Source organism: Cupressus sempervirens, chromosome 10, assembly GCF_028749045.1.
Source record: "Cupressus sempervirens isolate cs-2001-9-10 chromosome 10, ASM2874904v1, whole genome shotgun sequence".
In the NCBI taxonomy this organism is placed as follows: Eukaryota; Viridiplantae; Streptophyta; class Pinopsida; order Cupressales; family Cupressaceae; genus Cupressus; species Cupressus sempervirens.
The window spans coordinates 344,412,694-344,429,934 of record NC_143127.1 but is presented as its reverse complement, the minus strand read 5'-3'; the positions used below and the strand labels follow the sequence as shown (position 1 = coordinate 344,429,934).

Here is a 17,241-nt window from a genome sequence, read left to right as displayed (position 1 = left end):
CGTCCAAGTTATCTCTCTTGGATTCTCTTGTGAGGCCTACTATTCTCTATGGGTCTGTGGTTTGGGGCCCATCTCTTCTTGGTTCTGATTGGGCCTCAATCAAGTGGGTTCAAACTTTATTTTTGAGGCGCATTATTAGATGTCACAGGTTGACTCCTCATAGTGTCATTCTTGAGGAGTTCGGTGCTCATTCTTTCATTCTTGCGGCCATTTTTTATTTGGTTTGGTTCCTCCATCGTCTTCGTGGTTTTGCAGATCATGCTAGAGATTGTGATCGGTACTCCTATTTAACTTTTTGTTTGTCTGTGTCTATTGCGAGGGCTGAGTCTAGTTCTCGCACACATTGTTGGTGTGCACAGGCCTCTCCTCTACTCGGTTCGATTGGGATTGATATTGACCGCCTCCCCCCCTTTCAGTTCTCGTTGGATGCCCCGATTCATCTTCTCCCCTCTCAACAGGAGTTGAATGAGCATGTCAGACTTGACATCTATAGACAGTACATTGCCACTACCTGGGTTAACCCTCTTGGTGGGTAATGCCCATGGATATCCTTTTACGCGAAGCACTTTTTGGAGATGTTTGATGGTATTATTGTTCGTCCTAGCTACCTTTCCCAAAGGTGGTCTCATGCCGTACGTATCTCTTTGGGATCTTTTAGAGTTGGTTCTCACCATCTTCAAGTCCAAACTGACTATCATATTGACAGTGGAGAGCGGATCTATAGGCTTTGTACTTTGGGTGAGGTGGAGACTGAGACACACTTCATTTTCCACTACCCCATCTATTATGAGATCAGAGGGAGATTTTTCTGTCTATTTTGGGATTGCTTCTCTCTCTATGATTTTTTTCAGCTACTATGATCAGCACTATCTTGCACTTTATCTTTGAGAGATCACTATGCTTTGTGATAGCACAATTCAGTCATTGTGTCCGCATCAGCACTCATCTACTGAGCTTATTGCTGCTTTTTTCACACCATTATCTCCTTTGTGTGGGGTTAAAAGGCCTTATAGCTCCACTAGATCTACCAGGCATTCCAGATGCATCAGGTCCCGGACCAGCTATTTGCACCAGCGACACTCCTCTATGAGTGGGCCATAGATAGAGCAAGGCCTTTACTCATCGGCATACATATCATTCAGTGACTGACTTCTTTTCACCTAGAAAGGACTCCTAATCTCTCTCTTGGCCTCCTTTCTAGTTCTTTGTTTGCTTTCTCTTGTTGTTGTTTATATTTATTTTCGAACACCTTTGTGTGCTTCTACTACTGTCAACCTCATTGTTGTAATCCTCCAGTCCCATAGATTTTTTGTTGGTCTTTTGTTGGACATTAATATCATTATCTTATCTCTAAATATGGTTCAAGTGAGAATGGAACATTGTTTATTATTTCCTCCCACAATCTAAAATTCCTATTTTTATATTGTTCGAACAATTTATGCATCACATAAAATATGACAAACTTCTAACATTCATTCTCATAAGAGCTCACAAATGTGAGGTGCACCCACAATGATCAACACTTTAGAATCAATAATCAGCCATGATTACTGAGTTCTTTTGCTTCAACTGTCAAATTATAGCTCATAATTTAAACATGACATTTTCATGCATATAGTTGTGTCCCACAATTTTGTTTACTACCACAATTTTGTTTACTACCAAGTGTTTCAAATGGCTTCATCGTATAGGATATGATCCATGGAAGCTTATGTTTATTTTGAATTCTTGCTTGGTTTTAATGCTAAGCCTCGATCATGAACCTAAATAAGACTCCGTTCAGAGGGATCTTTATAACATTTGCCTGTTGTCAAATTTTCATCATACTTATTATTGCAACTGCATAGTCGTTACATCCGACTCTAATTGGTTTATGACGTCCCGGATATCTAATAAGTAGCTAGATCACAAAATTGTTGTTTAATCGAAATCCAAATCCAATTCATTCCAATATGAAACTGCTGTAGGTACAATGATAAATGCTTCCTTTAGTTTCTATCTCTGATATTACTCTCTTTCGACTAGAATATTGTCTGGTGTTTCACATTCCATCTGATAATACAGGATCTTTAATTTTGCACCCCTTAGCCCAGAGGCATCACACAATCTCTAATTTACTGTATGTCGAGCCTTCTAGTGTGAAACAAGATGTTGTGCCAACGTTCATGATATTAACCGCAAACCAATATAATAGCTTTTGTCAACAAAGATAATTTTCACAATGGCCATAATAAGTTTGACTTGAGAAAACAGAATTATTATCAGTCACGGCTTGTATCGAGACTCAATATTCGTGGCACCTGCCCTGAACTTCACTTGGTACCTGTAATCTATTTCAGTTGACATCTGTGATTTAGTTCCTCTGTATCGAGGTACTAAAAACAGTCTGTATGAACCATATATGCCTTCATGCTATGAATCACAGTTCGTGGAGTTCAACTTCAGAAACACTGATTGCAATCACTTGAAGGTCCTCGAATCTCTCTAAACAATTTTATTTTCTTGCAATTTTATTTCATAAGCCTCCGTCAATATTTATATTTAGATTGAATTAATTACAAGTCCATTGTTGATACACAAGGGTGATTCACAGACATTATAACATGTTGTAAAAGAAGCGGCACCGGTATTATTTCATAGCTTAATATTTCTTGGTCATGTCTTTAATCTCTAGATTGTTTCCAGCAGGGAAGCACTCCCCAGTCTAATGTCAGTTAGGTGGCCTAATCAGTAGTCGTTTAAAAATAATATCTCATGATTTTATAATAGCAATGATTGTTCATTCTTTTTACATATGTTCAGTATTATGTTTGCCCAGAGAGCATTCTCCATACGATGTCATCCTGAAGAGTGGACAAGAGGATAAGAGAATTCTCTACAATTTGTAGTTCTGTTCACCTACAATGTAAATAGAGTCCACATACACGGTAAATACTTTCACTGTGATACCAATATTCTACAGCATGCTCTTAAATCTATTATACTAATCAAGTTCTTCTATGTAACTGAATTCAGCTGTTACAACTCAAAACCCACGCAAAATACAATATACCAAAGAACGATATAATCCTCACTTATTCCTCCCTTAGAGATAATGACAAAGCAATTTCTTCTACCTCCGTCCATTCCTTGTTCCCAGTATCTGTTCTAAGAAATAGTTTCACGCCAATAATGCCCCCGAGATAATACTCCTTAGTCTCGGAAGAATAGGCTGGTCTGTGGCCGAAAATGAAGGATTGGAAATTGGCTTTCCAACTCCCACATTTTTTGCCGTTTACAGGTATTAAAATGTCGTTGATGACTTTAGAAAAGATTCTAAACTTGATTTGAGTTAACACCTCAATTACTATTTTTGCCATTAATAATTGATTCAATATTATCAATCTGCCTTCAACGGTTTCGGCTAGATATATATCGGCTATTTTTAGCCTTGTAAACGTTAAATTTTTATCTATCTATCTATCTATATTCACGAAAAGCATCGCTAACATTCATTCATAACTTCTGTTTGTGAAAAATTTAACTGTTGGATTATTAATCTCCTATCATAAACGATTATTAAACTGCTGAAAATAAATTCCCAGCTAATATCGAAAAATAACACAACTGCAACTTCACTTATAAAATACGGAAAGAAATGCATAACGCAATGAACACAATATTTTCGGACAAATTGTCCTTGGAAAAACCCCTAAGGAAAACCAGTTCTACAGATGAGAAATTATATTAAACTTCAGCAAATCAAGAGATACAAAATTCCTTGCCTCTTACTGGCAGAATTTTGACAACCTCCTGATTTATCCCGCTGATATTCCCCACTGCTATTCCCACGCTAACACTGCGCCCTTGCTAACACTGCAAGACTGTTTGCTAACACTGCAAACGTTTCTCCAAACTTCATTTCTCCAAATGCCCCCCTAACCTCCTTTTATACTACTCCTGTTGGTAAAGCAACGGCCGAGATTGATTTACAATCGACGGTAGAAATTAAAACAACTTAACAACCCTAACCAAGTCGGTTTCTAGTTGTTTCCAAAAGTAGTCAATTAATTAACAAATATTTGTTTCTAATCTAACCAATTAGTTAGCAAAACAATTACTTGCTAAATAATAGCAAATGGACAAACAGTTGTCCAAAGCTAACAAAACTAACACTATTCATTCCTAAACTCTAACATTTGAAGCTCTTCACCCTCCCAAAACTCTTCAGGAATTTTCGATAATACTTGGAAGCACCAACCTTAGTCAACTCCCTAAAACATTATTGACTTCCAATGTTTGACTTTAGGGGGGAGTTGATAATATATCAATCAAATTGCCCATCTCCAAACAAACTTAGAAAATATCAAATACCCAAAATCGGACAATATCAAATACCCAAAGACAATCAAACTGCGATGATCTCTTCTCAAGGACTGCGATTTATCATTAGGCACCACTAGTACGGCAAGTATAACATTGTGCTCCAGATTCAAAATATAATATGCCAATGTAGGCTTCCAAAACCTAATCAGGCAAACATGCTGCACTTCTCATAAAAAACTGAAAACAGGAAAACTTGGCTCTAACTTGGCTCAACTGCCAGACGGTGACCATCTTGGCTTCCTGTTTGCTGATTGTTTAACATTTGCAAACATTTGCAGTCTGGCTCTGGCTCTGGCTCTGATATCATGTTGAAGAATTAAAAATTTCTACAAATGTAATGGCACTATATGCTTTTATGAATTTTCCTAGTGCAGATTCAAATACATATATATAGGAGTAGAAGAGGCATCAAGTTTCTATGCTCTGATTAATTAAAGTGGAAAGGGCTTGAAACTATAAGAAAAAAGTAATGTCAAGTCTTAAACAGACAAACTATAGGATCACAACCAGTGACCCTACCAAAAAATGATCATAACCAGCAGCTTCAACAAAACATAACCTAAAACTTTAAACCAAACCATGTTGGGTCAAAACAAAAACCCCAGCCATCAAAAAAGAGTTTTCATACGGGCTAAGCCGCCACCAGCATAAAGCATGAAAAACAAGAACTTTCTAACCAGTAAGACCATGGTAGACCAAACCAGCAACTGCATACAACCACTACACCGCACCAACCAGCAAACCACCCAGCAGCAAAACCCATAGCATCAAGAACCAGCCCCAAAAATCAAATGGACCCAAAACCATCACTAGGCACCAAAGCACGAACCAACCACTACTTTTGCAGCTCCTTGAGATGGTCCAACAAGGAGAAGTTAGGGCGAGAAAGCTTGAACTCACTAAACCCTTAGGAGGTCTCCTACTAACCTTCCTTTATAAATACCAATTCTGAGCAACGGGCATTTCACATTTGCAAAGAGTTGAAGTGGGATTAGTGTTGTCCATCGTATCAATGGTCGTCGCCGCACTGATGGAGATGAAGGGAAAAAATGTTGCAAGAGAATATGGTTTGATCGATTCTTTGAAGGTTTTTCCGGCTAGTTTTCTGTGGGAGTTTATCCAAAAAGGAAAATAGAATAAATCATGCCTATAAAAATGATTCAACATAGGGAAAATGTGGGAGTGAAACCTTTTGTACCTTCCTTCGCAGGTGACAAATTGGAAGAGAACCTTCATCAAGGTCTTCCAAACCCCATCCATCACCTCTCTCTTAAACCCACGATGCAATTTAGGGATTTTTTTCTTCCAGCTCCCTTAACTTCTCCAAAGTATCTTTTAAAGACATTTTGGCATTTCTAAACCCATCCATGCTCAACCCAGTGATGGCAGAGATGAACTCCCGAATGATGACAAACAAAACACAGTCCACCGTAACCTTACCACCATCCCACAACTCCACAATTTTCTGGGCAAGCTCTGGATCATAGACCTTCATGCCTATGATTTAATATGTTAAATTGCCCTTCTCAAGGATTTCCCAAAGCTCCTTGTCATTCTGGTACTCTCCTCATTCATCGGGCTCAATCTAATAAGGATCTCCTCCCATTCTTCTATTCTTATGAACAAAGTAAACACACAACTTCAAAAACTAACAAACCCACAAACACCAAGAAAATCAAACTCAAGCTTTTCTTCGTAGTCACGTTAAATTGTAAAACTGAAATGACATTCCAACTCATGAAAATGCTTTGGTAATCAAACCACATAAAGAATAATGATGACAAGTTCATTAATGCGAGATTTCAGCGCGATCATGACAAATCACTTCGTACGCCTCCACTGGGATGAACAAAGGGTCATCCCAAATTTCAAACCCGTTTGTAAATTTCCCCACACTCTCCAACCTATCCACAACATGATTACCCTCTCTATAGGTGTGTCAAAATAACACCTCCTCCAAGTTGTTTGACAAGTTTTTTATTTTAACAATTACATCCCTGCCATTCCAACATGTCATCGTCGCGTCTTTTAAAATATTGATGATGTTTAAAGCATCGCCTTCAACAATTACCTTTCTCACATTTTGCCTAGTCAACACTAAGACCCCATGGTAAAGGACTAGGAGTTCAGCCACATAAGCAATCTGAACCCCCAAGTTGACTAAGTAAGCTGGCAACAAATCTCCTTTTGAGCTTCTCAAAAGGCCATCCCCACCCAACCCACCCAAGTCAACACTGAGACCCCATGGTAAAGGGTTAGGAGTTCGGCCACATAAGCAATCTGAACCCCCAAGTTGACCGAGTAAGCTGGCAACAAATCTCCTTTTGAGCTTCTCGAAAGGCCACCCCCACCCGACCACCCAAGTTTCCCATAGAGGAACCATAAAAGTTCATCTTGATCCAATATAATCAAAATTGCTTGATATCCATTAGACACTATTAATAACAATATATGTGTGTGTGTGTGTGTTCTGTCTATGTGTGTAATGATTAATCAAATGCAATAATGTTTAACCAATAAGCATAAGGGATTAACTCTAGATCAAATCAATCAAAAATTCTAGCTACAACATTAACATATAAAAGAAGGGAATAATGCCCACCCTACCCTCGAGTCATTATATCTTTTTTTTTTTAAATATTCTAATTTTAAAGTATATTTCTAATCCTTTCTCAAGAAATTCTTCAGTAATATGGATCTCTTTAAAAAGGTCCCCATTGGCTATTTGAATTTGAATGGTGGTAAGCTTAGTAGTAACTCCTCCTTAACCTAACCATTGGCTATTCGAATTTGAATAATGGTAAGCTTAGTAGTAACTCCTCCTTAACACAAATATTACCAAAAGCAATTTATTTCTATCCCTTCACATTTTCTTCAATCAATTCAATTTTTGAGAAACGTTAACATCATTGTCACTAGGATGGGAGTGTTCCCCTAATTAAGGATGCGAACCCTTAATGTAAGGTGAGTAGACAACATGCTTTGATACCTTGGAGGGATCAAATATAACATGATGCTTACGAGGATTAAATACTGCTATTTGTTTATAATTAGTAATCTAGGATTATCCTTGATTACAAATTCCTAGATATTCAATTTAAAGTGTCTTGGTATTGAAGATGTGGATAATGATTAATTTTTTATTTTAAAAAAATTAGCTTGGGAAAGAAAGAATTGTACCTCTAAGTGTTGGCTTTTTATAAACAGTATGTTGGTGCCAAAAAATTAAAAATATATCAATTTAAACCTCTCATTTAATAAAGAAAATTGGATGATAAGATCCTAATTAGAAACAAATTACATATAAAACATAACAATTAGATTTTTAAGTTAATATATTTTTTCTACTAACAAAATCAGGTGTAAACTAAGTATTAAAAACAAAGTAGATAATGTAGTTGGAAGAGAGAACTAAGAAACATGCTAAAATATGTGCTATGAAAGTAAAGTTCCTCAAGCTAGGAGTTGAAGTAGTAAACATGTCTTACTCAACGAGAGCATTCAAGAGCATCACGAAAGATTTTAGGGAGAAGTTACACTCATTGGAAGACATTACCAACATAGAAAAATAACATTCAATTTTTTTTAATGAAATTACTTGATTTTGAGATATTATCCAATTAATTTATTAAAAGAATTAATAAATTGATCGATTCGTTATTTTTTAAAATACATAATATAGATAAAATCTATCAAGTATTTTGAAATCGAATGAAGGGAAATGTGTATATGACAGCACATTGTTGAGACATATAGAAAGTCAATATTTAAAAGAAAAGATGGTAAATATAATTGTAAGGAGATTATTGATACAACTACTAGAGAGTATTGGTAATTTGATACTACATCAACTAAAATAATTTCATATTTGAAATGTCAAATCATACTACCAGCTTTTTAAATAATTGAATAAAGTTAAAATAAAAAATAAGTAAAATTAAAATATTTAATTACATCAATCTATATTTATATATTTTATAATATCAAAAACAGAAATTAACAATTTATATCAGAATGTCATAGTTGAAAATTAAGCTAAATCAATTAAACTTATTCTACAACTAAAAAATATGATCAGATTTACAACTTAAAATAACTTTTGATAGAATATATGAAAAAATAAAAATACAATCAAAGACATTTGAGAGCGGAACTTGTACCTTAATAGTAAATTGTTCATTATTCATATCAGTATTTGAACATTTGTGATACTTCTCCAAAATCAGCTTCATACTTCAAATCAGAAAATATTCAATATTACACAAATATTTTTTTTAAATAATAATATCAAAAAAAAATACTTTAAAAAATTTAAAAATAAAAATAAAAAATCTTGATTGCTTTTTAATCAAAATACACTTAACAATTTAAAAACCCGCCATGTTTTAAAAATTACATGTTAAATTACTATTTCAAAGAAGTTAATATAATTTAACCGAAACATATTAGTAATAATAAATATCAAATGTTAAAAGTATTTTTATTCTTTATTTCATTGAAAAAATTATGATACTAATAAAAAATTGACCGCATAAAATTTTACCAACTCTTCTGCATCACACTCGCAATCCATTTCTTATCGGCAGGATGAAGAGAGGGATTATCTGAAAGCCGTATTATTTTGGAAATTCGTGTGATCTTCTCTTCTTTGCGCAAGATTTATTTGAAAACAGTTTACTTATCTAAAATGTTCATCATCTCCTCTTTCGAGGATTTCGTTCAAAGCACATTAGATGAACTGATATTTGAATATTTGTGGGATTATTTATTTATTAATTTATAAGACCATTGGTTTGTTGAATGTAATATAAAAAAAAAGTTTAAGCAGTTTATTCAAACTGCTTTTTAAAAATTTGTATCTTTATACTTACAAGATTTTTTTTATTCGTTTCTATCGTGAGGCAACATTTCTTTATAGTGATTAAACTAGTTATTTTCTAGTTATCTTCACCAATCACTTTTCATAATTTTTATGCATAATATTTAATTTTTTCACTTAATAAAATTATTTATTTATAATTTGATTGTTGAAACAAATAAACGATAATACCAAATTAAATGACAACCTTAATAAAGTTTATTACATTTTTTATAATTTGATCTGTAATTTCTTTCATATCATAACTATCTTATTACAAAACTTTATAAGGTATTTTATTGTACTTGCCATAGGCTAGTACTATTGCATTCATTTCTTGCATTGCTTTGCATTGTTATCATTTAGATTAACTTACATACTCATTTGCATGCATATTTTGATCTTTGAATCTCTCATTTTATGGTGTACTTGCATGGGCACAAACTAGGTCAAATTGAGGGCCTCCATTACAAACCCTTGCACTCCATGAATATAGAGCTATGAGTTGCCATTTGAGACCTCATTCTTGAGTAATATTGGATTTAATGAATCATATAAATCTATCCACCAATCACATGTAATAATTTTTGAATAATTAAAATATTTCTAAAGTTTTTTTATTCATTTATAAATTTTATATTTCATACAAATTATATGATTGGCTGAACTCATTTTGTGTTATAGGAGCCCCCTTTTCGGAGGTTCTTTTCGGCAAGAATCAAGGTAAAAAATAAGAGATAGTATAAGTTTTAGTTTCTCTTTGCATATGTTTTGGCTAATGCAAATTTACACAAAATCAATACATAATATAATGAAATCTTAATAAATTTAATAGCATGACCAATTTTAATTTACCTTGTAAAGATTATTTTTTATTTTTAAAAAAATGTGAAATAGGACAGGTGAAATTGTAGTAACACAAGGTATTTTTTATATATGAGAATGTTCTCACAAGATGTATGAAAGTAAAATGTATTCACAACTACCAATGAGATAATGAGAGTATAATAATTTTTAAACTATTCTATTTATTCTTTTATATTTAAACTTGACAACTTATTAATTATAATTCTTTTTTCATTTTTCTTAATAATTTTTTTCAGTTTTCTAATATTTAGATTAGATTTGATTATATTTATTAGAAATTTATTTTAAAAACTACCACTTCTACTTACAATTATAATTAATAACAATAAGGCAAGTATATGCCACACTTGTTAATAAATATAAAATTATATTATATTTTTAATTAAATTTATCATAAATATAAATAAAGATATAATTTTTAAGACAACCTATCATTTTATATTAATATTTTTAAATCAAATCACAAGAATATAATGTTAAAGTTTTTAAATTAGATATATCTTATTTTTGTATCTTTATTAAAAATATAAATATTTTATAATATAAAATATTAATATAATATTAAAATAAAAATAATCAAATAATTTGATACAATTATTTTTAACTCTTTTTATAAGTATAATGTTAAGATACTTCTAACGTCTATAAAATTTAGCTTTTTGAATACTGTAAATTTTCTTGGAGGATGCAAATGCACTAACACTATTTGTAATTTTTGTGTTTTCCAAATTACATTCTCAAGACATATGTATATGATATTTAAGAGGCATGTCTCTGTAGAGACATGTCTTTTCAACTTTCATTAGTTATCAATAACATATGTTCACTTTGATTAAGAATGTGATAATAACTTATATATATGTGTGTGTGTGTTATCCGAAAGAAGCTACAAAACATTAACACTCCCTCATAGCTACAGAGGATAAACACACATATAATATAAAGATGTCTTTCATAAGAAGATATTCAACATTTTGATATCACATTTATATATCAAGAGTATTAGTATTCTAGAATATCAACATATGATATTCACCAAGTACTAAATAAAGTTTGATATCACATATGATATTGTGAGTATTGGTCTCCCAGAATCTTGACATTTGATATTCACCAAGTACTCAAAATAAATGTTTGATATCACATCTGATATCAAGAGTATTGGCCTCCATGAATATCAATGATATTCACCAAATACTTTAAATAAGATTTTATATCACATCTGATATCAATAATATCAACCTCTCGAAATATCAATGATATTCACCAAGCACTCAAAATAAAATTTGATATCACATATGATATCAAGAGTATTGGCCTCCCAGAATATCAATGATATTCACCAAATACTCTTTGAGCAATGGCCTCCCATAAAGTTGAGATGCAAGGCATTCACCATATAATCACTTTGTTTGATCTCATAATACAAATTATTGTAAGAATGTCACCTTACAATAACTCTTGCAAATATAAGTGACATCATTTGGAAGTCATCACTTCCTCACAATGTACACCCCAACAAAATCACAGTCATGAGGAATATTCATAAATCACAATGCTTTTGACTGCTATAAAATATTAATCTCTGATAAATCTATCTCAACATAGTTTGCTCCCTCTGAATCAATATGACTAAGACCACTGAAGGTTGACTAAACCATATCCTCTATTTGCTCCTTCAAACGGAATAAATTTACCTCTGAAAAAATGTCGATCTCCCTCTTCCTAGAAGAACATTATCGGAGGAAAAGATCAAGACAAATAGCTCTTATACAAAAAAGATACGAGCAAGACTAATACAAGTGCCACGTAATGACTTGTGTTTGCCATAGATTATAATAGTTTTAATTAATTAGAATAATAAAGTAAAAAATTGATAATATTAAATATAATTTTATTACTAACTGATTAATATTTGATATATATTTTAGATAAAACTTTAATATAAAAAATCTAAATTCCACATAAATGCAATGATACTATTATAACTACTAGTATAACTACTTAATTGTATTTTATTACTAATTGATTAATATTTGATATATATTTTACATAAAACTTTAATATAAAAAATCTAAATTTCACATAAATGCAATGATATACTTAATTGTATTTTAGTATATTGGTATATTAATACATTAATATTATTTTTTACTATAGATAACTAAACATTTATAAAATAAATAGTGTTAAGATGTAAGATTCTAAGCCTGGATAATCATAAAATAATTGTACTAGATTTTAGTCTAATAACAAAGTATTGTAAAAAAGATATAATTATTTATATTATATTTTTAGTTTTCATTTATTACTATACCAGTTTTCATTTATTACTATACCGTTTTTCACAAATACTATATTTTAATATATACATTAGTTAATTGTCATCTTCCACAAATTAAATTATTTAAAATTTAATATAATCAAATACTAGAGTGGCTGGTGATAAAATTAATATTTACAAACCCAAAACTATTTATTTCCATACAATGTTTTTTTTTAAATGAATAATAAAATTTTGAAGAAAATTCGCCAATCAAGTTTAAGTAAAATATTTTAAAAAAAATTAGATGTTAAAAAACTCATATATAAACAATCCAAAAATCAAAACTTAAAATTAGAAGGAAAAATAATTAGATCTAATTGGTTGTAATTGGTTGAGATGTAAAAAAGACATGTATTACAATAGTATGAGCCTATGGCGAATACAATAATACTCAGAATAATAAATAATTCTACATAATAATAATTCCAATAAAGATAAAATAAATATCTAATTTCTATTTAATCATTTTATCAAATTTAAGTATCTATTAAATATTATTCTTTTATATTTATAAATATTTCAAAATTATATATATATAAAATAAAATTCTATTAAAATTTGAATAGAATAATCCTTAAAATAACCATATCTTATACTTACTCTTAATGAGTGCCGGAGGCCCTTAACCCCGTTATAGCTGTATTACTTCTTTCCTCATCATACGGTTTCATTCTTTATCAGTCAATACACTTCCACGTACAGCATTGATAATCTCTTGTTCGATTCCTAAGTTTTTTATTCCGGTGATGCGGGTGCCCATTTTATAAAATGCTCTCAGTCTTTAAGGCTTGCCAATTTCGTTATTGGTTTAAACAGGAATGGAGTAATTAGTATCCTAGAAGTCCGTCGGATTGTCTTAGAGGAATTAATGCAGCCAGATAATTTCTCTGCTTTTGAAGATGCGATGCAGCGAAATTGGGAAATCAAGATTTTGGTTAGCACTCGTTACCAGCTAATTAAATACAGTTTTGATTGATTTCTTGCAGAGTATATATACGGGGTCTTCATATGAACATGTGTATATTTTTGTATGAAGATCAATTATCAAAACTCATACAATTAGTGACGAAGAGGCTTCAGATATTTTGGGATCACCCGCGTTTTGGTCTCAGGAATCAAACGACATTGAAATCAATTGTGCAATCTGTCTTGATTCATTTGAAAGAGGCGACGGGGTTAAAACTTTGCCTTGCAATCATGTATACCATCATGGATGTATCCTGCAATCAACCAAAATAAAAAGGGAGGGCCCCATATGTCGTGCCAGCTACAATTGCAGGGAAGGCTAGTGAAAATAGAGTTTCTCCCAGGATAGTTTTCTTTCTGCTACCCATTAACAATATTGATCGACAGTACGCTTTTCCTCCTCTGCGCAAGTTTTACAGAAGTGCATCAATTTGAAATCATTTTCAGATAGACAACCGTTGCACAAACACATGATACAATCTAGTTTTGTTTCATTTCTAGTTGATTATATCCTCCTCCCAGGCTTTGTTGTCATATCAAATAGATTTTTTTGGAGAATGCAAATGTACTAACACTATTTGTAATTTCTGTATTTTCCAAATTACATTCTTAAAGCATATGTATATGATATTTAAGAGACATATCTCTCTTCAGACATGTTTCTTCAACTCTCATTAACTCTCATTAATTATCAATAACATATGTTCACTTTGATTAAGAATGTGATAATAACTCTCATATATATATATACACACACACAATAAGTTTTATCCAAAAGAAATTACAAAACATTAACAAATACAAGTTTAACTCTTTTCACATAAATATTTCTAAAGTTTATACATTAGTTGGAAATTTGTAGTCTCCAATTTCTAATTTATAAGATGTTTATACATTAGTTGGAAATTTGTAGTCTCCAATTTTTAATTTATTTATTTTTAAACACCTGATTTATAAGGTTTATTTGAAAACAACTTATTATTTACGAACAATTTATTTTAATTGATCTATAACATTTTGGGTGAATCTTTTTCCATTTTCACGACTTGTCTGAAAGCTGTTTGTAAAAACTGATATTAGAAAATTTGTGTGATGTTTTTTATATAAGATTTTTTTTTACATAAATTGATATACAAAAATAGGTATGATCCTCCTTTTTATTAACAAGATCTCTTTGAAAACATTTTCTTCTATAAAAATTAATATATAAAAATTTGTGTAATCGTCTTTTCTACTTCCAAAATTTCATTTAAATAAAAAAAAAAAATTGTGCCATCATCTTTTCTACTTCCAAAATTTCATTTAAATAAACTAATACTTTATTTTCAAGATTTCTGTGAAAGCAGTTTATATAGAGTACAGTCAGTTAAAATGTAAACTGATCCTCTATTTGCAAGATTTCTTTGAAAGCAGTTTATATAGACACAAGACAGGCAGTTGAAAATTTGTGTATTTCTTTTCCATTTGTATGGCTTCTTAGAAAGCACTTGAGATTAGTGAAAATTTGTGTCCTACTTTAATTGCCGAGAGAACAGTTTATTTTGAACAGGTCTTGTCTGATACAAAATTTCTTAGAAATAAACAGATATTTGAAAATATATTTGATTCTCACTTCTACTTACGAGATCTCCTAACAGTTTCTTTCAAATAAATTGATTCATCTCCTCCAATCCAAAACGATTTCATTATAAAATACAAGATATTTGCAAATTTATGGGATTCTCTATTTTACAGTCTTTACATGCAGGATTTTCTTGTAATTAGTGAAAAATTGTGTTCTACCTTTTTTTTTAACATCAAATTCGTAGACAGTAAAAATATGGTTACATCTACCAGACATAACCCTTATTTGTTAACACTGTTTATTTTGAATTCTTTCAAATCAATTTACATAAAAAAAATTATGTGGTCGTGAAAAAAAACTTATTTTCTGCTAGGTATAGGAATGGAAAATAGGAATGCAATATTGGGAAGAGGAATGGCTATTCCAATAACAGCTAATTTTTTGGAACAGGTATAAGCTCGTTTTAGAGGCAAAATTTCCATATTCCAATTAAGAAACGAAATATAGAAAACTTATTCCGAATATTCTATTCCTATTCTAACAACCAAACCGACTAAATGAAACAAATATTTTTCAAAATTTATGTGATTCTCTACTTTACTTGCAGAGTTTAATTGAAATTGATAAAAATTTGTATTCATAATATTACAACAATAACAATTTATTTTGACCACGTCTTCTCTTATATAAAATTTCTTAGAAATAAGCTGATGTTTGAAGAGATATGTGATTTTCTCGTTCATTTACAATATGTCCTTGAAAGCACTTTCTTTCACATAAATCGATAAAAAAAAAGTTGTGTGATCGTCTCTAACAGATATTTGAAAATTTATGCAAATCTCTAAATTACTTGCACAATTTACTTGAAATTAGTGTAAATTTGTGTTGTACTTTCGTATTTGTAATATTGCTGAGAAAACAGTTTACTTTTAACAGGTCTTGTCTGATACAACTGATATTTGAAAACAGATGCGACTCTCTCCTCTATTTACAATATCTACTCAGAAAACGGTTTCTTTCAAATAAATCAAAAAACAAGAAAATTTATGTGATAATCTCCTCCAATTCAAAACCATTTCTTTGGAACAAAACAGACTTTTGAAAATTTTATGCGATTCTCTACTTTACTTCAGGATTTATTTCTTTCGTTTGAATATTTGTCTCATCCTCTTCCATTTGAGAGATTTCTTTGAAAGCATTTAAAAATTGGTGAAAATTTATGCTCTGCTCTCTTCAATTTGTAAGATTTCTACGAAAACAGTTTATTTAAACAGCCCTTCCGAAATCACTATCATCCTCTCCGATTTCAGACCTTTTTCCTATTCTACGTTAAATAATCAGTGTAAACTATGCTTAAATTTCGTCATTTCACACTTTGAAAAAAAAAAAAGGCTAGGAAGAAATAACATACCTGGAGCTGCAGTAATGGAAAAGCTTCTCGTTTGAGGAAAAAATGATAAGGGCCACATCTGCATCGCAAAGAACAGAGAGCTCCTGCGCTTTCTTCATCAAACCCCGCCGTCGCTTAGAGAAGGTCACATGCCTGGCAGCCTTATTCTCTATTCTCTTTATCGCTGTTTTCTCCCGCGCCATTTCAGATCAAGATCCTTGTAAATAAAGAACCACCCGGAACTCTCAGAAAATATATTTTATCCGTCCTTTTCCTGCGCGGCAATCTGATACGAAAAAGTTCCGCTCGCGTGAATTTATATCATGAAATGAGATGAGCTGTCCGATTCTCCAATGCATTAAATTAATGGATTCCGTACATGTACAAGAGCCACCTGTTAAGGTGAAAGATAATGGCGAGAATGGGGACCATTTGAGCATACGGAGTCTTTATTCTTTATAAGGCAAAGGAGCCTAGAAGAAAGGAAAAAGAATATTATAAGGATGAAATGATGATGAAAGGGATCCCATGTTGTTTTTGTTAATAAGTTGAAGCACGGCCAACTTAGGGTTATCCGAAGTGGGAAATAGGCTTCATTTGGACTTCTCTTAACTAGGAAATAATTAACAAATATTCTTTTCGGGGTGGTCTTGATTTTGAGGGACAGAGCTTGAAGAAAGCGGTTGCTTACCCAGCAGAATATATGCGCTAGATCTGATTTTTTTTAAAATTTTGGTTGCTTTATATGTTGAAATGATAGGTACTAGGCCCACAGATGGGATGTGTGGAGTCTATATGAATCTTAAATTGCTAACATCAATTATTTGGTAGGTCTGCTCTTTATCATCTTTATTGGCTTCAAGTAGACTCATGGTACATATTCAAGTTTGGAATGATTCTATATG

The 17,241-nt window shown here is 31.6% G+C and overlaps 1 protein-coding gene across 2 annotated transcripts in view; it reads right to left on the bottom strand.

Annotated features, from left to right (window-relative positions):
• LOC149533995 (MADS-box transcription factor 23-like) overlaps nt 1–16,759 on the bottom strand; it is a 156,714-nt gene extending 139,955 nt beyond the window's left edge. The window contains exons 1-2 of one of the 2 annotated variants that reach the window (XM_089805451.1): nt 16,358–16,759; nt 8,526–8,598 (exon numbers count right to left, since the gene is read on the bottom strand). In XM_089805451.1, coding sequence (XP_089661577.1) covers nt 8,526–8,598; nt 16,358–16,539 — 255 coding nt within the window. In that variant the 5' untranslated portion in view covers nt 16,540–16,759. The remainder of the gene's footprint in view (nt 1–8,525; nt 8,599–16,357) is intronic. The other variant, XM_089805452.1, reaches the window with a different exon arrangement.
• Between the last annotated feature and the right edge of the window lie 482 nt (nt 16,760–17,241).